At 36.6% G+C, this 22063-nt stretch overlaps 3 protein-coding genes and 1 long non-coding RNA gene across 4 annotated transcripts in view; 3 read left to right on the top strand and 1 right to left on the bottom strand.

Annotated features, from left to right (window-relative positions):
- Positions 1–3707, top strand: part of specc1la (sperm antigen with calponin homology and coiled-coil domains 1-like a) — a 32475-nt gene extending 28768 nt beyond the window's left edge. The window contains exon 18 of the transcript XR_009272458.1: positions 3615–3707. The gene's annotated coding sequence lies outside the window, so the exon portion shown is untranslated. The remainder of the gene's footprint in view (positions 1–3614) is intronic.
- Positions 3708–3974: 267 nt separating this feature from the next.
- On the top strand, positions 3975–10371 carry adora2aa (adenosine A2a receptor a). The gene is made up of 2 exons (XM_058784570.1): positions 3975–4315; positions 8668–10371. Exons 1-2 carry the CDS (start codon positions 3981–3983, stop codon positions 9656–9658), a joined length of 1326 nt encoding a protein of 441 aa, XP_058640553.1. The 5' UTR covers positions 3975–3980; the 3' UTR covers positions 9659–10371.
- A 6679-nt stretch (positions 10372–17050) lies between these two features.
- On the top strand, positions 17051–18804 carry LOC131546230 (uncharacterized protein C22orf15). Its single transcript, XM_058785643.1, has 5 exons — positions 17051–17141; positions 17729–17815; positions 18141–18263; positions 18354–18425; positions 18668–18804. The coding sequence occupies exons 1-5, from the start codon at positions 17117–17119 to the stop codon at positions 18802–18804; spliced, it is 444 nt and encodes a 147-aa protein (XP_058641626.1). The 5' UTR covers positions 17051–17116.
- A 996-nt stretch (positions 18805–19800) lies between these two features.
- LOC131545582 (uncharacterized) lies at positions 19801–21244 on the bottom strand. The gene is made up of 2 exons (XR_009272457.1): positions 21010–21244; positions 19801–20815 (listed from the first exon to the last, which is right to left on the bottom strand). It is a non-coding gene; the product is annotated as an uncharacterized LOC131545582 (long non-coding RNA).
- Positions 21245–22063: the final 819 nt, after the last annotated feature.

Below are 22063 nucleotides of genomic sequence, written 5' to 3'. Positions count from 1 at the left end.
TTTACCGAATCACACAGCTGACGCTGAACGCGCTGAACGACGGAATCGTTCACAAATCATGAACTTCTGAGGACTCCCAAGTTTTTGTATTTCTTTTTCCGAGGGGTTGCCTTCTCGTCTTTGTTCATGGGATTCCCAGCTCATTTTGTTTTTCTTATTCAGTCATTCCAGTGGTTATCAACTCTGATGGTAAGTTGAAACCATTAACTAAGAATTTTTAGAAAGAGCCCGCGTGGTTTCGATTAAATTGAATTTGTTTTATTAGGCTATATTTGAAATAAACAATTTGTGTTACTACAATTTTAATACTGAAGCGAATAATAGTTTAGGTTAAATTGTTTTTAAAAGTGTTCAGTTCTACAAGCATGAAAATAGATTAGCCTCAAAACAAATAATACAAGAACGACCCCGATTACAGATGCGATTTAAAAACGGCCTTTAAAAATGACAATTAATATACAGTATTATTAAGTTATATATTGTATATTAAATTTACGTTTTCAGCAGTGCCAGGGAAACTGCCGTGTATGGCAAGCTAATTTAGCATTTAAAACACTATCTATTTTGTCACTAGCTTATACACCTTTTTAAACTAGTATTTTTTTTTTCTAGTCATCTTTTAAAAATTTCACCAGGAGTAACTATTCTTTAGATGCTAATACTTATTTCAGTAGTGACTGACATATTTAATTAGGTGTTTATTCATACATATCTCTACTTTATTTCTAGTCACTACTTGAATCTATTCCAGTTTTACTATAACTTGTTAGACAAGATATTTCTGTGTAATTTGTAAATGAACTACACATCACATTGTTTCCTAAAGTACACAGCAAAATCGCCCAAAAGTTAACACACAGCGTCAAACACCAGAAAGGTGTCAATGTGTCCACCCTATGCAGTGTTACATTGCGCTTTTAAATGTTAACTTTGTGTTGATTCAGCACTTGATATTGTTAAAAGTTAACCATCATTTAACTTTTTTTTTAGACATTGTATATTTCTGTATATCTGATATGCTAGATACTGTATTCTGGTCTGATAAATAAGTAGTAGAATGAAATAAATAAGTACTAGTAAACCTGCATTAGATTAATTACTGGGATAGTTAATTGTTGAAATCTGAACAGCTCCCCAAATAATACAATGACAAAAATTCAAACATTTCTTAACAATAGAATAGTTGGTAGTGACTAACGTTAAAAAAATGTAATAATAAAATAAAGTAATGCATGACTACTAGTGAAATCAAAACCAATGCTATAGTCAGTATTTGAAAACTGATACATATTTATAGATACCATTTAGTTTAATTAATGTTAAACCTTTTCCAAGCTTGCCATAGATGTGTGCCTCTTTATAAAGGATCTTCTGTGTAGATGTGTTTAGTGTTTTTAGAGCTTTTTTTTTTTTGTAGATGCCTGTGTAGTTTTATGAATATTTAAGTGGTTCAGCCAAACGGAGCCCGTTTAATTATGATGATTTTTTTTTTTTTACATTCCTAAAGGGGTTTACAATTCTTGCATATGCTGGAGAACTGGAGAGGGAAAAGTGTAGCTTTTTTTATGTCTTAAAGGTTAGTGTTTTGATTTTATTTTTTTCTGTCTTGAGCCACATTGTGCCCTTAACTTCGTAACAGCGAATAAATCATAGAATGTGAGAATCAAAACAGATTTTCAACTGAAAAATGAAGCATTTTATTATCATTTTTCATTTTATGAGCCTATCAATCAGCCGAGGTAAAAGGAGAGTAATACAGCTATAAAACCATCATTCACACACAGCTGAAGTACATCTGTTTGTTCTGAGCCAACCCTGCTGTTTCATCTGCAGTGTTTGAATTGGTTTGCTATCAAACCATGATATTTTGGGATTGATTTAGTTAAGGATGTCAGCAGTATGAGGAATGAACCGGATTCTGAGCCAGATATAGTTTGGGACTGTGCTAAATGATGGATGAATGCATGATCTTTTTCCATCATCCATCCACAAGGGTCCACTGTTGAGTCTGGTGTTGGCACAGGTTGTCACAATCTGTCTAGTAGCTTAAACATTGTCGTCTTGTAAACACAAAACACTGAAACCAGAAGAGTACTTTGGGAAACTGATCAAAGGGTTCATCCGGTGTTGTGGAGATCCGTTTCTCTGTTGTCCCATTGTCATCCCCTAAATTTTCACAGATCCACATCAATGGCTTTGAAGCTAGGTGTCAAGATCTACTAGTCTAATATGCTTTCTCACCTGTTTGCTACAATCATTTTCAACTCCCCCACTTTCGATTCTTATTTACGACAGTCACCTATTCACATTATTTTCATTTTTGTTCTGTTTTTCCAGGCTGAATCTTGTTTTGAGAAATTAAACTGTGATTGAACACAGGGGACATTGTGTTGCAAACACTTTACTGCATGTTAAAGACCCCATGTGGTTTTTAGTCCATGTATATCAGCTTTGAGGTCACCTGTATAATAATGTACTCCTAAAAGTTCGCTAACAATAATAATAATAATTAAAAAAATAAAAAAAATCAAATAAAAATCTTTCTCCTCCATAAAAACAGCAAAATGACTTTTATGACTTATCTTGTGCACAGTTTTCTTTTTCTTTTTTAATTGAATTCAATCTAGAATGACAATATCCCTCCAATCACCTGTAAATGTCTACCAATAGCAATATATAGTATATAAATTCTAATAAAAAATGCTATTAATAATAATAATAATAATTACAGTTTTAAAGGTTTGTATTCTTTTGATTTGTAATGGGCAAATATATATTTTAAAAAAGCAATAAATAAATAAATAAATTAAGTAGCAGAACAGCTGTTTTCTCATGTCTTCCAGAGGTGGATAACCTCAGTTGAGCGTCTCTGCAGCAGTGTGGGAACACTCCAGGGTTTCACTCAAGGGCTTCAGAATAACTTCCCATAAACATTAAAACAAAAGGAAAGAGCTTCAGGCCATCACTACTGTTGTGTCTGGTAAATGTAAAGTGGATAAACAATATCCACTTCAAGTTTCCTTTTTTTTCACGTATGTTTTTCAAAGTATATTAGCTTGCCATTTGTGTTCACAAGAAATGGCTTTGCGTCTAGAGAAGCTAGATAATAATAATTAATTTCAGCTAATAATTTTGCTGTTATGTTCCACGTTGTGCTTCTGTGCACTCTGTATTGTTTACTTAAAACCCTGCTGTCAGTGTCAACAATAACTCTTAAAATGGTTGACTAATCTCTTTCTTTCCTCAGATCAAACATCAACCTTATTGTCATCAATCATGAAATGCTTTACGATTAGAGCATGAAGCATTTCTCAGTCATGTACACATAAAAAAAAAAAAAAAAAAAGAATTTTCAAAGTTATAAATATAACATAATCTTGGAATGTTTTACAAGTAAAGGCTATTTAAGTCTGCTTCATGTTTAATTCAATGTGTTACTTGCCATTTCTTTGTAAGTAGTTATGAAATAAATTTTTGAGTGAAAATTGTTTCTACACAATTTTCTTTTTCCGTCTAAAATGCTAAAATTATTACTTTATCTGTTTTTATTCAGTCCTTCTCTTAAGAGGCTTGCTTCCCAGTTGATAACATTATTTCCTTTCTTCTTTTTCCAGGGAATGCAGTGGAATACAAAATGTTATAGAAAGACGGGCAAACAACACGTGGAACAAAGACTGGACCATCACATCTAACGCCATGACATGGGGTCGTAATGGATTTGAAAACTTTCATTCATTTTATTTAATAACGAATCTCTCTAAAAAATCTGAGGAGAAATGTCTGTAGATACTTTTAAAATATTTGCCAAGTTTTTATTTTTCATTGGCGATTCAACAATCGGGAACGTTTTTAACCAGGTAACACTTGATCCTTGGTCTTCTGGTAAGGCTGACACTAGGCCTCGTGAGGTGGCTGATGCTTGGAGCTGCAGCTATGGACTTTGAGGCGAGGTATCGTCCTTTCTCCCCAGCAAGCTCACCATGCTGAACAATGTCTTCAACGTGTTGTACATGATTCTGGAGCTGCTGATTGCCCTGCTCTCGATCCTGGGCAACGTGTTGGTCTGCTGGGCAGTGGGCCTCAACAGCAACCTCCAGAGCATTACCAACTTCTTTGTTGTTTCGTTAGCCGTGGCGGACATCGCAGTGGGTGTGCTGGCCATTCCCTTTTCCATCGTGATCAGCACTGGTTTCTGTGCCAATTTCTACGGTTGTCTGTTCATCGCCTGCTTTGTCCTAGTGCTGACCCAGAGCTCCATATTTAGTCTTCTGGCCATTGCCATCGACCGCTACATTGCTATCAAGATCCCGCTAAGGTGAGTGAAGGGCAGTGGTGTAGTCTACGTGATACGCAGGTATATGGTGTATACCCACTAGCCAAGGTCAAGGATTTCCGTATACCCACTTAAAAAAGCGTGAGAATACGTAACAACATCTTCGTGACAGAACTTTCACACGTTCATTCATAAATTCACCCAGTCTGTGTTGCGTTCAAAGCACTGATTTCTTGTTTCTGTTGATGACCAGTGCTACTGCGCAACTTTTATTTCAACTGACTGGCTGAGGCCATCCTAATAATGCGCCACTGCTGTGCGTCGCCATGAAAGCTTATTATTTGCACGCGTTTTTATGCCTTGCCCATTTAAACATTCAAAAGAGTTTATAAACATTCAAACACATGATGTGGAAAAACTCAAGAGATCTCGCGGGCAGTGTGCACATAATGGAGAGCAAACGTAAACTTAAGCAAACTTAAACAGTTGAGAAAAAAATAGTTTGTGTATCATATTGGATGTATTGTCTCTTAAAGTGATCACGCCTAATTTACTAGCTGTCGGTGTCCTTAATGTTAATCCAAGAAATTAAATCGGAGAAAATCACTCAGCTCTTTACTGAACTACTATGTAGCTTAACAAGAATTAATCTATATTTAATTTATACAGTGAAGACTATGCAATGCTATTTTATATTTGATTATTCGGTTTCTGTACACTGTAAAAAATGACCGTGATTTTAACTGTAAAAAACTGTGAAAATGCTACAGTAAAAACCTGTTAAATGGTTAACAGTAAGTTCCTAAAAAATGTACAGGGAAAAACCGTCAACTGACCTTCCCAGAATTCCCTGCGTTGCATTTAAAATTTTGTTTGAATTGGATGTTTTTTTCTTTGAAATAACTGTTTTTTCTTATCAGTTATGTTTATTAAGGTTGTATGTTACATCTAATGTTGTTAAATTAATGTTTACTGCATATTTCAGTTTAATGAGTCTCACCATGATGGTGTTTAGTGTTTGTGTGAATGACACTATGCACCTTCTATATATGTTATTATGTAAAATCTGCTTGTGATGGGCTTTGGTTCATCATGTGACTTTCTCATCACCACCTGCATTTGGTGGTTATCAGTGTATTTCAAAGGTACAAAACAGATTTCAGTACTTCAATAGGTTGGTATATTAACATTATATCAGTTAATGAAATTACGGTATTTAAATGTAAATTTAAGTTAAACCCCGTAAATCCTAAAATGTTGTTACCGTATTTTTTACGGTAGAATTCCAGCAACCACAGCTGCCGGTTTTGTACCGTAAATTATACAGTGTACCTGGACACCTAAAAAACGTAAACATTGTTTAAATAGCACAAATAAATATATAGAACAGACATATTAAACCATTTCAAACAGGGCCCACAGGTACAACTTGCACCTGGGCCCCGCAAACCCTATACGGCCCGGGAGCAGTGACAGATCAGTCAACTGTCCCAAGCATCTTTCACACGGTTTCTCAGGCTAATAACTTCAGTAACATTAGTGCGCGGATCAATGAATGCAGGAGAAGGGGAGAGATAACACGTGGGTGTCTGTGTACAGCAGTTAAACTTAATGTCTATATCTCCTTGTTTCAGATGATGAGAGATATGAGAACTCCTGGCCAGTCTTGTGGACTGAAGGTCAGGCTAGGGAATTTAAAAACAGGCACTCTTAAATATGCATTGAAAATTGCCAGCTGATAAAACCTGTGCTCCAGGGACCATATTCAAGAAAAATATAGCTCTTAACTGGCTGAGTTAGATGAGTAACACAGTAGAAAATCAGTCCAGTCTCCCCAGCTGTAAATGTCATTAGCTGTCTTGTGTTATAATAAATTGGCATGATGATATCACATAAGCAGTCTTTCAGAATGCTGTCTGTTGCATGTAGATGCATACTGTAGTGTACACATTAATGAGTGGTGCTTATGGGGTGTCACTTTGGGATGGGTGAGGGAGGGAAAAATAACAGTATGCCCACTACAAAAAACTAGACTACAACACTGGTGAAGGGTGTTGCTGTCAAAACATGTATCTGTACATTAATCAAAATTCAGGGAGATTGTTTCTCTGATTCTTAAAGGCATGTTTGTTGAAGATGTTTATTATTACATTTTGTAGAATAATGCTTCACCTCTTTTAAATAGTTTTGGCATTAAAGAGAAACGGTTTTGAAGACTACTACTTTTTTCAACTTATGTTTTGGATGCTAAAGTCCCCACCAAACTCCTTAACTATCTGAACCAGATTCTGCTTTCTGGTTGACCAGCATTTTTTGAAACATCAAGCCAGCTAGACCAGCATAATCCCACTGAATGTGCACACTTAAAATCTAATTTTACTGGTTTAAGCTGGTCTTAAGCAGGCCTATCTGAAAAGTGACCAAAACCCCTCTAAAACCAGCTAAGTCCAGCAAATTAACTTAGGCTGGCTTAAAATGTTTGTTTGTTTGTTTTTTTCAGCAAGGAAACCATGGAGATTCATTCTGGTTTAAGTGTTCACTGTTCAGGTCTTCAGATGGTCTAGCTGAAAAAGTATCAAAACCCCAAAGACCAGGCTGGGAAATCATATTAGACCAGTAAATTAAGTTAGACTGGCTTAAAATGTTTTTTTTTTTTTTTTTTTTCCCAACAAGGAAACCAGCCAGCCTGGATTCATGCTGGTTTAAGCTGGTCTTTTCAAGAATTAACCACACATGGCACTGTTCCCATTTGTCGGGATAAACCATGCCTTTTTTTTAATTTATTTTTTTTAACACCGTATGTCCCAGTAATGTGACACACTGTGTCTTTCCAACAAGATTCTTGGCTATTTTGGGATGAATATGATTTAAGAACATAGCAAGGCCTAAACTCTTGATTTTGAGGCTGTCTTTGAGCATAACCTCTCATAAATCTGATTTACTCTGGAATGTTTTTGCTAATAGTTTGCACAGATTTCCTTAGCAAGCAACCACTTCTGTTTTTTTTTTTTTTGTCAGTCATAAGTCTTTTATCAGTTTTGTTCCATAAACTCTTTACACTTCATGATGAGCCAATTAGCACTGTTCACAATGAGCAGCTAACATGCTAATGGAGATTGAGGTAATGTTGGGAAAATAGTATCTCTTGTGTTTTGGAATGGTCAGTTCAGCTGGTTTCTATGAGATGTGTGATAGACTGCGTGTGCGTCCACGTCCTGTCAGCAGGTTTTGGGTGGGGGACGGAGATGTTTTCTCTGTGTGGCTCACTGAACTTCCACATCTGGAGAATGAGACAAATAGAGGCCAAGGAACTCAGCTGTTCTCCCACACTGGCCCGAAAGGAGACTCTCAAAATAGATTTCTGTTCCAAACACTGACATTTCTGAGCACATTCTTTCTTCCTAATTACTCCAATGGGAGAATTTGCTGGAAATACTGTGAATGGATGCTAGGATCATTAGCACTGTGGTTGCATCAGGGTTGTTCTAATGTTCACATATCCAAATTACCATAATTACAAGATTTTACTTTGAGTTATATTAGTATTATTTTCTATTTGTGAAAGAAATAAAGAAACCCACTAGTGTACAAACTGTTTTTAAATGCCATCATAATGGTCAAGTAAATAGAACCCCGTTTAAGACTTATGCAATTATGAGATGCATATAAGTTACACTGTGAGATAAGAAGTCACAATTGAGATGTAAGTTGCAATTTTGCAATTATATAGTCTCAATTATGAAAGCTAGATGCAGTTGTGAATTATAAAATCGTAACTGGGAGATTCAAAGCCAGAATTGTGAGAACTAGTCGTAGTTTATGAGAAAAAATTTAATTGTAAGAACATAAATTCAGTAATGTGAGAACTAGTTGCAAATAAATTTGCAAGAAATGAAATTACAATTGTAAGATATAAGGACAATTGTGAGAACTAGTCGCAATTAAAATGAATAAAATTGCAATTGGGTAAAATAAATTCACAATATAGAAATAGTTACATTGTGAGATATATAAAGTTGTATAAAGTCATAATTCTGAGATATAAAGGGTCACAGTTAAGAGAACTAGTCGCAATTACAAGAAATAAAATCACGTTGTGAGATATAAAAAGCCAATTATAAGAGCTAGTCACAATTACATTAAATAACATGGCAATTGTGAGAAATTATGAGACACAGTTTGACAGACACAAAAGATTATTACTTATTGGAAACTCATAATTACATAATTCCAGCATGACGTGAACGCACTTTTATGTCTAAGTTTATAGCCATGCTGTCATTTGCTTACTTTTGTTAGTACTTTGGACCTTTTAGATGTTCAGTCTAGACAAACTGGAACAAACACTTATGGTTGGGGAATTTGAAAAACATGATTCTCTCTCTCTCTTCCAGATACAACAGCCTAGTAACCGGGCAGCGTGCCAGAGGCATCATAGGGATCTGCTGGGCTCTGTCGGTAATCATCGGTCTAACGCCCATGTTAGGCTGGCATAAAGACCACTTAAAAGAGGCCCTCAACGGCACCTGTCCACCCGGTATGATGGCGTGTTTGTTCGAGGATGTGGTGGTCATGGACTACATGGTTTATTTCAACTTCTTCGCCTGCGTGCTGCTGCCTTTGCTCCTCATGCTGGCCATTTACCTGCGGATCTTCATGGCTGCGCGCCACCAACTTAAATGCATTGAGTCCAAAGCCATATCCTGCGAGCTCAAGTCTCGCTCCACCCTGCAGAAAGAGATCCACGCCGCAAAATCTCTGGCAATTATCGTCGGTCTGTTCGCGGTTTGCTGGTTGCCGCTGCACATCATCAACTGTTTCACTCTGTTTTGTCCGACGTGTAAACGGCCGCCGGTTCTGATCATGTACCTGGCTATAATTCTCTCGCACGCAAACTCAGTTGTGAACCCGTTCATTTATGCTTACCGCATACGTGAATTTAGATACACTTTTAGAAAGATCGTACGCTATCATATTTTGAGTAGACAAGAGCCTCTTTCTTGCAACGGGAGCACCCGTACCTCAGCCCGAACGAGTGTGGCGGATTCACTCCGGATTAAAGTCAACGGTTTGGCGCGAGACCTCTACATCGAACAGAGCAGCACCACCAGCAGCTGTGAAAGTGCCGAACTCGGCCACACACACAGACCTGTTACTACGGAAAACTCTGTATTAGACAACCAGCCTATGGAACTCACTAGTTCTCACAGACATCCGGGACTGAGGCATCCAGAGTCACCGCTCTCTGGGAATAATAAGGGCCTTGCGTGCAGGAATGCCGTATTTGACATTACGGCTGGGAAGGATCCATCCTCGCCACTTCACGTTAAATCAGCTCTGTACCTACAAACAGCCCACTGTGTTGAACTCGCAGAGGTTTCCTGATAATTAATACACTCTGAATGATGGATTCTAATTATTTATTTGCTGCTTCAAAAAAATGATGAAATACAAAGTACGTATTTTTGCTTCTTTAAGGACTTGACATTATTGTGGACCTGTAGCAGCTCAGGACTGACTATGTTTCATATTGTAATGACTGTAATGATAATGTAAACATATTAAAGAGCATCAAAAATGAATATCACTTTTTTTTTTTTTTTTTTTTTTTCAGTCTTAGAAATGTAAAAATTGTGAATTCTAAAAATCTCCTTTTCAGTTCATGAGTTGGAATTGGTCACAGGATGCTGAATTGGAAGTTTTTTTTTGTTTTTGTTTTTTGTACAAAATAAATAAATTAGTATTCCCAAAATTAGAACAGTAAAACGGGTTAGAGACATTTATCTTAATTGAATTCAATACCCTCAACAATTAACACAGAAATTAAAAACTATTTTATTTTTGCCATACAGACCCACAAAATGTCCATTACATTTTGCAAGATAGCATTATAAAATAAATATTGAAACATTTGAATCTGTTGATTATATGGTATATTTATATATTGAGTCGGAGTAAACAAATGTTCTTTCACCATGGTCCATAAGGTAAACATTATTGATTAAATTTAGACCAGTGTGTATTATGTAAGATGTAACTAATGTCTGCACTGCACTTCCATTTTAATTCTACTTCATAAATCCAAATTTGAATTACAATTCTACGTCCTGTGTGCTTCTTTAATTCAAATAATTTTCAATACAGTTCTTAATGGTTTGCTCTGAGACTGGGAGCACTTGCTGATTATTTTCTTCACTCACTCAGCATCTGCACTGCAACACAAACTTCTACATGCACAAATACCCACAGACAACTGATTTGTTAGTTGATTTCTACCTGGGAACCGGGCGAGCATGTTAATGAAAGTTAGTCTGCAAGATTTCATAAATCTAGCACATGCATGCATTGCTACTCATGCCGTGTATTTTGGCTGCATATTTTGTATTCTCTGTGAAAAGTTTTAAGCAGTGTAACTCTTTGACTCTGTGGTTTTCTATGAGGCACTTTCCACAAATAGGATGTATTTTTGAGTCCCATTATTTTTGTTTTTATTGTATTAAGGGCACACATCCCATGCTTTTTGTTTTGAGAACTATTAGATATATAACTTATCTCATATAAACATAGCCTAGCATAAAAGTAACTAATTTTAAACGCTCTGAATGCCTGTTCACTTAAAATGGTTATTTTGGCCTAACTATAGGCCAAACTGTGTTTAGATGTAAAAGGGTTGCAAAATTTGCAAATCTCATGAAAATTAACAGAAAATTGCATGAGACAATCAACATTTCCTGAAGGTTAAGCACCTCATTTCACTGACCATTTGTTTAAACTAAAATTACTTTTGCTGCCTTATTTTATTCGTATTTGTGCAAAGATCATCTAAAATAAACATCACTCTTTTGTAACAAGAAGATTTTGTAATGCTCTGGCACAGTTCATGAAATGTGATTTCACGTCAACCCATTGCTTGAGTTTTGTGCCAGTTCTTCCTGAGAAATTATAAACCACAACGTGGACACATTTTCCCCTACCACATCAATAAATTGCCATTACTCAGCTGCACATGCAGGGCTGTTGTCAAATAACCTGTTTGAGCACATACAGATCCCTGATTATAAGAGGTCTGTAAAGATAATGTAGTTAACAGAGTTTGTGTTATAAATGAAGATGTTATTGTAATATCCTATTACGGCCTAATCATAATTGATCACTCCAAACAAGTATTGTCATGAGAGAATACCAGCAGTTAGAACAGAACTCTATATAATCTCTACTATTTCTTTCTTTCTGTCCTCTATTTTTCTTTGTTAAGCTTTTAATTCTGGTCACTCTGTGCATTGTGGGGATTTTTCTACAGGTTACATCGATACGTCATAGGGGGCGACAAGTGACTCTTTATGAGAGAGTCAATGAATCATTCACTCAAACGATTCATTCACAAACACTGATTCATTCAGGAACAAAACACCGCTACAGTGGCGCAAAATGTTGTGGCTGCGTTTTGAAACTATTTTCGATGATGTTTAGAAAGAACAAACAGGCAATATTCTGTAAGCTACCCAAAACTTAATGTGTACTGAACGGTTGTATATATTAAATACTATTGCTCATAACATTGCTTAAATATTTCATATAAAAACTATCAGTAAACAACTTGGCCTAAGTGTTATATAGCTTAAGTGCAGGCTATATAATGATTTGCGATTTTCCTTCCAGAGAAGGAGTCCTCAGACATGGAGACATGAAGTGGTCATCCCAGGAGATTCCTTCTTTTGGGCCGCTGTGCTCAATCACACGCTGAAGGGTCTTATGAAATCTAACATTGTGTCTTTCCCAGCCCCTTCCCCAAGTCCCAAAAGATTCCAGGTTAAAGGGTGCACTAGTGCATCTCAAGAGATTTCTAGAGTAGCATATTTCAGGGTAGCATTATCATTCTTCTGAATCGAGTTCCATATATGATATACAGATCTCTTCCTACTTCAAACACACCTGATTCAGATTGAATCGTATGCAGACAGACTACTGTTTTACATCACAAGCTCCTGAGCCAACGGATTTTCGGAGCTCAACGGAGCTCATTGTGTGTTGACCCAAAAGGAAGTTATGAATCCGTATTCCTCATCTAAAAATGCAGTATTCACACCCATCTTCCTAATGAACTCTAATTATGACTCCTGGGCTCGTCTCCATGTCTGCCAGTGCCAGCGGAGCTTTTGGATCATCTTACCAACAATAGCAATTTGTGTCAGCACAGGACAGCCATGGGCACTGCACCCGACATATCTGTTGTTGCGCTTCGGGGTGTCCCGGGTTCGAATTCCCGGGTTGCAGACCTTCCCCGGACCCTCTATCTCAATTGTATCTGGGGGCAATTGTAACTCATTCAATTCCTCCAATCAGAAACAAGCTAGAGTGATGATGACACTACACATGCTCAGTAGGATTCTCGATCTGCCTGTGAAAAAGGAACACAACAAGCTTGTTCCAGATGCTTTGGCGCTACGCAGACCACATCGGCATATGACATCAACTTATTTTTTGACTTATGTTACAGTTGCCCCCAAACACTGTTACAGTCACCCACACAAAGGGGGCAACACTCTGTAACACTGACTTCTTTCATTTAATTTTATATTATAGTCTTGTCCTTATTAATGAATATAAATTGTATTATTAATTAGTGCACCTCTATTTGTTCCTTATGTCAAAAGATGGCAGGTGTATATCAAGTAGTCTGTGAGGTATGAAGGAAAATGTAAAAAAATTTTACAGTTGCCTCCGGTCTTCCGTATATTTATAAAACATGGCAACCCTTGGCACACATCTAGGTTTTATTGAGCTAAGCAAACAGGCTGATTGGTCTAATCTTTGACATAAAGGTCATAGAGGGCTTCATGTCACATCTAAATTTGTGGAAAAGAACTGTTGATGAAGCTGATGATGTTTACACACTGATAACATTTTTTTTTTTACATTTGAGGTGATGACTGCTCAAGCCTGTGTTGTCATGGAGTTGCCGTCTGTGTCTCATCGGCTGTTATTCTGGCAGGATTTACAGGATTGTGTATCAGCAATGGTGCTATAAAACAGCGGTTCTCAACCAGAGGGCCTGGGGCCCACTAGGGCTCCTCAGCTCCCAATCAAGGGGGCCTCAAGATGACTAAAAATACATCTTAATTACAATTTAATTCATTTTAAAAGTGTGGTGGAAAAAAAAAAAACATGTAAACTAATATATATTATGATACAATTGGGTATTTTTATAATGCATTTTCAATTGAGGTAAAGATTTATTTTCTTTATTTGATCAAAATACATTACAATGGAAATATTGTGAAATATAATTACACGTGATGGCAGAACTGAGTTTTCAGCAGCCATTACTCCAGTCTTCAGTGTCACATGATCCTTCAGAAATCATTCTTATACAGTGGGGCAAAAAAGTATTTAGTCAGCCACCAATTGTGCAAGTTCTCCCACTCTCAAAAAGATGAGAGAGGCCTGTAATTTTCATCATAGGTATACCTCAACTATGAGAGTCAAAATGAGAAAAAAAAATCCAGAAAATCACATTGTAGGATTTTTAAAGAATTAATTGGTAAATTCCTCTGTAAAATAAGTATTTGGTCACCTACAAACAAGCAAGATTTCTGGCTCTCACAGACCTGTAACAACTTCTTTAAGAGGCTCCTCTGTCCTCCACTCGTTACCTGTATTAATGGCATCTGTTTGAACTCATTATCAGTATAAAAGACACCTGTCCACAACCTCAAACAGTCCAACTCCAAACTCCACCATGGCCAAGACCAAAGAGCTGTCAAAGAACACCAGAAACAAAATTGTAGACCTGCACCAGGCTGGGAAGACTGACTCTGTAATAGGTAAGCAGCTTGGTGTGAAGAAATCAACTGAGGGAGCAATTATTAGAAAATGGAAGACATACAAGACCACTGATAATCTCCCTCGATCTGGGGCTCCACGCAAGATCTCAGAAATGATCAAAATGATCACAAGAACTGTGAGCAAAAATCCCAGAACCACACGGGGGGACCTAGTGAATGACCTGCAGAGAGCTGGGACCAAAGTAACAAAGGCTACCATCAGTAACACACTGCGCCGCCAGGGACTCAAATCCTGCAGTGCCAGACGTGTCCCCCTGCTTAAGCCAGTACATGTGCGGGCCCGTCTGGTCAGATGAAACCAAAATATAACTTTTTGGTAAAAACTCAACTTGTCGTGTTTGGAGGAGAAAGAATGCTGAGTTGCATCCAAAGAACACCATACCTACTGTGAAGCATGGGGGTGGAAACATCATGCTTTGGGGCTGTTTTTCTGCAAAGGGACCAGGACGACTGATCTGTGTAAACGAAAGAATGAATGGGGCCATGTATCATGAGATTTTGAGTGAAAACCTCCTTCCATCAGCAAGGGCATTGAAGATGAAACGTGGCTGGGTCTTTCAGCATGACAATGATCCTAAACACACCGCCCAGGCAACGAAGGAGTGGCTTCGTAAGAAGCATTTCAAGGTCCTGGAGTGGCCTAGCCAGTCTCCAGATCTCAACCTCGTCGAAAATCTTTGGAGGGAGTTGAAAGTCCGTGTTGTCCAGCGACAGCCCCAAAACATTACTGCTTTAACACTAGAAGCGCCAGAATTCCAAAACTACTAGAACAGCCGTGAGCGGTCATTTTGACCGCTATATTATAAACTCTATAATCTCTAAATAAATTGCCCAAATGAGAGATTAATGTATTAACTGTGTTAGGATATCTTTAAAAAAAACAAATAACACCGACATGTAGACTTTTTATTTAGTTAAAAATTATAATTATAAATTTAGAAATATTCGCATCATTTCATAGTAAAATGTAATTATTGCATATTCAGTATTTCTCTGTATTTATTTTACATAACTCAGAACAACAAAATAACATTTAAAATGATCTATTTGATTATGATTTTTTTTACAACATTTATGATACATTATAACACAGAACATAAGCTGGAAACAAGCAGCTCTAAAGTTAAAAGAGTCACGAACGAAGTTTGGAACCATAAAACAATTACGCTACAAATTTTATATTAAATAAATATATCTATATCATGCTCGGCTATTTAAGATTCACAGTCAACACAAGTTACTCCTGTTCTTCTCGCACAATTTCCACACACGGGTTTGTGGCATTTGCAACAGGTGTCGCGCGTTTTATTTTGTTTGCAGATTCTCCGCACCTGGCACTGTCTCCGTTTTGGTGTCAGTTGCGGGGGTTGATTGTGCTTTTGGTTGGGACCTTGTGTCAACTGCGATGCTGCCATTTTTTAAAAGGCAATAATAATTTGTAGTCCAAGAATTTGTATTTATAATCAAATGAGCATATGCTAATAGTACTGGAGACGCTGACAGAGACAATAAACCGCGGGAAAGAACAATAGAATCGCGCGAGATTTAAAGCGGTCAATATGACCGTTATGGCTTTAATAGGTAGAAATGCTCATATTTTTTTTGCCTTTTATGTAATTTATATAAAATCTATTGTAAGTAAAAATAGAAACACTTTTAGGAAAAGTCACAAACCAGCAAGATTGTATTTTTTTATTCAACAAAGTTATTGTACATATACATTTCAAAACGGTCATTTTGACCGTCATGGCAGTTCTAGTGCTAGAGAAGATCTGCATGGAGGAATGGGCCAAAATACCAGCAACAGTGTGTGAAGACTTACAGAAAACGTTTGACCTCTGTCATTGCCAACAAAGGGTATATAACAAAGTATTGAGATGAAATTTTGTTATTGACCAAATACTTATTTTCCACCATAATTTGCAAATAAATTCTTTAAAAATCCTACAATGTGATTTTCTGGATTTTTTTTTCTCATTTTGTCTCTCATAGTTGAGGTATACCTATGATAAAAATTACAGGCCTCTCTCATCTTTTTAAGTGGGAGAACAATTGGTGGCTGACTAAATACTTTTTTGCCCCACTGTATGCTGATTTGCTGCTTAAGAAATATTTCTGATTCTCATTTCTATGCAGCCTAGTATTTTCGTAGAAACAATTATACATTTGTCAGGATTTTTTAATGAATGGTAAGTTCAAAATAACAGCATTTATATGAAATAGAAAAATGTTGTTATTTGTTATTACATTTTTGTTATATATTACATTATCTTTATGTGAATGCATGTATCTATAATTCACTTTCAAAAATGAGCTTGTGCTCAAACCACGATTCATGTGGTTTAAAGTACAGGGACAAAACTGCATCAGACATTTAAATGAATGAAGTTTTCTAACCTCTTAGTCATTCAAGACTCATTTCTTATGGCACAGCTTTTTTCCCAAGTTAGTACTGAAATAGCCACAACTGGGATGGACTTGTGCTCTTCTCTTATGGTTGTGTATTTAAAGTCATGGGAAAAAGACTATAGATCTGTTCCCCACTCAGCTAGATCCGGATAAGTACTTCAAAGTATCAAAGAACCTGTCTGTCTGTGTACTAACTCCATGGAGACAAATCAGACTGGTCTGCTTCATAAAAAAGAGCTCTTTCTCTCTTCTCGGGACACCCGAGAGAGGCAGAAAAAAACAGTGAGTAGTGAATGAAAAATGTTGCTGGGTAATATGGTGCTGTTTATGTAATGCAGATTCTAGGCCAGGAGCGGAGTTCATCCATAGTTCATTAGTGGCACAGCAGGCTGTATAATATTCTGATTGCATTGAGTCTAGTCTGCCAATTACATTCAGTCCTGTAGAACTTTACAGCATTCCCCATAAACGGGGCTTTGTCTCTAGGTATGGCTGTCGTCAACAACATTTAACAACCTTTTATTTTCCAACTGTGTGAACAGACACGTTCATTACTGCAGGCTGCTGAGACAGCAGCACATCTTAAGAGATGTTCATTACTGTGATATTTGGTGGTAAGTGCAGGATAATTTATATATATATACATATTACATACATACACACATATATAAAACTATACAGTTTTGAGTGTTTTTGAAGGAAGTTTCTTATGCTCACTAAGGCTGCATTTAACAGTAATATTGTGAAATAGCATTTTTTTTTTTTTAAATGACGCTTTCCTTTTTTAAGATATTTTAAAATGTATTCCTGTGATGGCAAAGCTGAATTTTCAGGATCATTGCCCCAGTCTTTGGTTTCACATGATCCAACAGAAATAATTCTAATATGCTGATTTTCTGCTTAGGACATTTCTTATTATTATTAATGTTGAAAACAGTTGTGCTGCTTAATATTTATATGAAAACTGATACATTTTCTTCAGGATTCTTTGAAGAATACAAAGCATTTATTTAAAACTGAAATCTTTTGTAACAAATGTCTTTGCTGTCACTTTTGACCAATTTAATGCTTGCTTGCTGAATAACAGTATTTAATTTCTGTCTTTTTTGAACAGTGGGTATCTATATTCACATTATATTTTTTATAGCAATGTTCCTTTGTTTTTATAGCTGGAATGTTTTCAAATATATATTTCTTACAGAGGGAAGAGAGGAGATATTGAACCTAAATTGCAAGGTTATAAACTTCATCCACTTCATAAAAGAAAAATGCAATCTGGATCCCCAAGGTAACTTAAAGTATGCTTCAGCTCAGGTCAAATATGGGTCAATATTGAACATGAATTGAGGTACTTAAAAGTTTAATGTAACATTAATTTCAATGGTTAAATTATATTCTTACATTTTTGAAGAGTATAAGTTGTTTCTGCCTGTGCAAAACACTAGATGCTTTATAAGGTGCTCCCAGTGGTTTTAAAAAGGGGTTAGGGTCTGGGGTTTGTTCAACTCCAAGCAACACTAAAAATCAGAAACACACTTACTAAGCTATAACTTTTAATTTGAAGCTGAACAGACTCAGTGTAGGTGATCTAAAAAAAGAACTGTTCTCTGCAGAGACTGTGGACTTGATGGACAGGATGGGAGAGCTGGTGAACTTGGCAGAGAGAGCACAGAGCACAGACCTCGTCAGCAGTTTGCTGAAGGAGAGAGAGAGCTATATTCCATTACGTGTATCACGTGAGTTTGCCCTCACCTACTTCAAGTACATCAGATACAACAACTGTATGGAAAATCAGTAAAAACAGCTTTGTATGTTCTCTTGTGCAGGAGGTGAAGGCAGTGAAGGTCCAAAGTATACTGCAGTGTTTGACTTTGGGACAAGTTACCCTGAGCTAGCAGGCAATGCTTCTATTTCTCATATGTTCATCTATAATTTATTCAAAAGGAAGAATTTTATGTCAAGAAAAACACACTACTTCTTTTCATTGTATTGTTCTATAAAACGATTTTCCCACAAATCTAATAAAAATGATATTGACATGTTCACTATATCAGCAGAAATATAACATTTTTGTTATGGATATTACAATATCTGTAGTAGGTTCTCTATTTAATCTAATCTGTTTTTCTGCTAAATTTAGAGATTCTGAGAAAACTGTCAAATCCTTCAAAGAAGAGGGACAAAAGGAGTGGAGCATCTAAAAGAGGAGGAGTCAGTCAAAACCGCATCAAAGCTGCTATCAACTTTAAGAAAGCCATCACAACACCTCGGAGCTGAAGAATCCCTTGCTCTTTCCCTGTGTTCTTTAAAGGGTTAACGTTAGTTCACCCAAAAATGGAAATTCTGTCATTAATTACTCACCCTGATGTCATTCCAAACTCAAAGACCTTCGTTCATCTTCGGAACACAAATGAAGATATTTTTGATGAAATCCGAGAGCTCTCTGACCCTCCCATAGACAGCAAGGGTCCTTACACGATTAAGGTCCAGAAAAGTACCAAGATGATCGACAAAGTAGTCCTTGTGACATCAGTCTGTCAACTGTAATTTTAGGAAGCCACGAGAATACTTTTTGCACAAAGAAAAAAAAAAAACGATTTTATTACACATTTTCGTCTCTACTGTTTCTCTTGTGGACGCGGGTTCACGATCCAGTGCGATGACGTTAAACACAAGGCATGTTTTCAACGTCATCACGCTGGATCTGGATCAGCACTTGCGTCATGTACTGTCGTGAACCCGCGTCCACAAGAGAAACAGTAGGGACGAAAATGTGTAAGAAAATCGTTGTTTTTGTTTTCTTTGCGCAAAAAGTATTCTCGTGGCTTCGTAAAATTACAGTTGACAGACTGATGTCACAAAGACTACTTTGTCGATCATCTTGGTACTTTTCTGGACCTTAATCGTGTAAGGACCCTTGCTGTCTATGGGAGGGTCAGAGAGCTCTCGGATTTCATCAAAAATATCTTCATTTGTGTTCCGAAGATGAACGAAGGTCTTATGAGTTTGGAACGACATCAGGGTGAGTAATTAATTACAAAATTTTCATTTTTGGGTGAACTATCCCTTTAACATATTGTTAATATTTTATTTATAGAATTCATTGTATGACTCCTTGGTTATATTTTATATATATATATATGTATGAAGAATAAATTTTGTTTGTGTATACACCAAGATTCAAAAGTATGGACGATTTAAAAAATAAATAAAAAATGAAATGAATACTTTTATTCAGCAATGCATTAAACTGATCAAAAGTGACAATAGAGATACATTTTTAATAAAAGAATTTTATTTGAAATAAATTAAGTTTTCTAAACACATCCTGTTTTCACTAAAATATGTTTTCAACACTGATGATAATAATAAGAAATGTTTCTGAGCACCAAATCAGCATATCAAGATCTTTCTGAAGGATCATGTGACACTGAGGACTTGAACACGAGGAATAAATTACATTTTAACATATATTAAAACCGACCCCAAATTTTATTATATTGTAACATTTAGATGTAACTTAATGTGATACGTTTTTTTTTTTTTTTTAATTGTCCGTTCATTGTTTAATTAGCCTACATATGAAGAGATTAGCTTTGAATGACTATGTAAGAAAATGTCTTTATGTTTAAAAAAAATAATTAAAAAAAAACTTTTTATGGTCAATATTTCTTTTTCAGTATTCCTACGTTAGTCAAGTCAAGTCACCTATATTTATATAGCGCTTTTAACAATACAGATTGTGTCAAAGCACTTAACAGTGTATCAAATTGGAAGATAGAGTGTCAGTAATGTATAATAATAAGAATAAACACTCAATTTTCAGTTAAAGGCATTTCATTATTGAATTCAGAGATGTCATTGTCTAGCTCAGTTTAGTTCAAATAGTATCTGTGCAATCAAATCGACGATAATCGCTAGAAATGAAGTGTCCCCAACTGAGCAAGCCAGAGGCGACAGCGGCAAGGAACCAAAACTCCCTCTGTGACAGAATGGAGAAAAAAACCTTGGGAGAAACCAGGCTCAGTCGGGGGGCCAGTTCTCCTCTGGCCAGACGAAACCCGCAGTTCAAAAGTTTATATTTCTATTTTAATTTTGTTGCAATTTCTAACAATAGTAGTATTATGTAGTTAGGTATTTTATTATATTTTTAGTTTTATTGTATTTTAATCGAGGTCTTCACTGGGGAAATGTCTCTGGGGCTCATCTGGGTGTCCTGGTCTCCGCTGACGATCAGGGCTGTAGACATCATCTCTTGGTGCTGATCCACCATCTGATCGGATACGGACTGAGAAACAGAATAGGAAAGAAACAGACAAATATTAGCGTAGATGCCATTCTACTTACGATGTAACGAGTAGGCCTACATCGTGTGTTATGGGGAGTGTTCCCGTTTCCGGTTGATCTAATTAATGCAGCCTAACAATCCTTTAACGGATTTGAATAATAGAAGCGTATTAGTGTGTTATGTGTAAGCAGTACCGTTTCTGTACTTGCATAGGCAAGCTAGGCGGTCGCCTAGGGCGCCACCAGCTGAAGGGGCGCCAATGAGCGCACGTACTGGCACTATATTTTAGCAGGGTTGTGATAAAGAGTGGCACGGTCACCCTGAAATATGACTGCCGCCCCCACTGGATCCCCAACATCATTGGGCTAGAGTACTGTCGATCTGACGATGCCTGTATGCCATTGGATCAGAGCGCTGTCAATTGCTGCCTCTGATTGTTGCATGCTTGCATTTTGAGCGCTCATCAACGCCATTAGATCAATGGGCTCTGTCAGTGCTTTGGCAAGGTAACGTTTCTTTTTTTTTTCTTTTTTTTGGCGCCATGCAATAAATCTAAGTTCAAACAAAGGCCAATTTAAAATATTGGTACAGCAAATAAAGTGCATAAAATCAGTTTTGTTTAGGCAGTATTTGTGGCAGTTGATAAATCGTGTTGCGAGATTTGTCCAAAATGTGTGCGTTTTTGTGCCAATGCATTGTTAAAGGATCAGCGTGTCATGTAATATTCCCATATAAACATTAACAGCCAATTAAAAAAATATTGGTATAGTAAAATTCGCTAATTCACGAGATCAATACATCCTTTATTAAACTGCTTTGTCGAGTTTAATACATCCTTATGGAGGTGTCGAAATGCTGATCAATTCATTCACTTCTAACACAGCACTTATTGGGAGAAGCCTCATACACAGAGGGCAGAGCATCACGTTATTTAAAGGGGAAGTTCACGTGTTAATGAGTAGCAAAGGATTAAGTAGCTGTATTGATTACTTTTATGCCACTGATCGGGCTTTTATGTGTAGTTCGGGGCAACAAAGGGTTTTATTAGGTTTGACTGAAATAATAATGCAATAACCGACACTTTAAATCAATGTTTCAAGCAGCAGCAACAAAACAATTTAACAAAAAACAGATAAAGACAAAAAGTAGCCATTGATAGTATCTAAACATGTATCCAAATCGAAATGTAATAAAATTAATTTATGTGTGATTTATGTGTAAATTATGTGCAATGTCTTAGCTACTAGG

The sequence above is a fragment of the Onychostoma macrolepis genome, chromosome 08 (genome assembly GCF_012432095.1).
Source record: "Onychostoma macrolepis isolate SWU-2019 chromosome 08, ASM1243209v1, whole genome shotgun sequence".
Lineage (NCBI taxonomy): Eukaryota > Metazoa > Chordata > Actinopteri > Cypriniformes > Cyprinidae > Onychostoma > Onychostoma macrolepis.
Note: the sequence above shows the minus strand (reverse complement) of the source record. Positions and strands in the feature narration are given on the sequence as shown.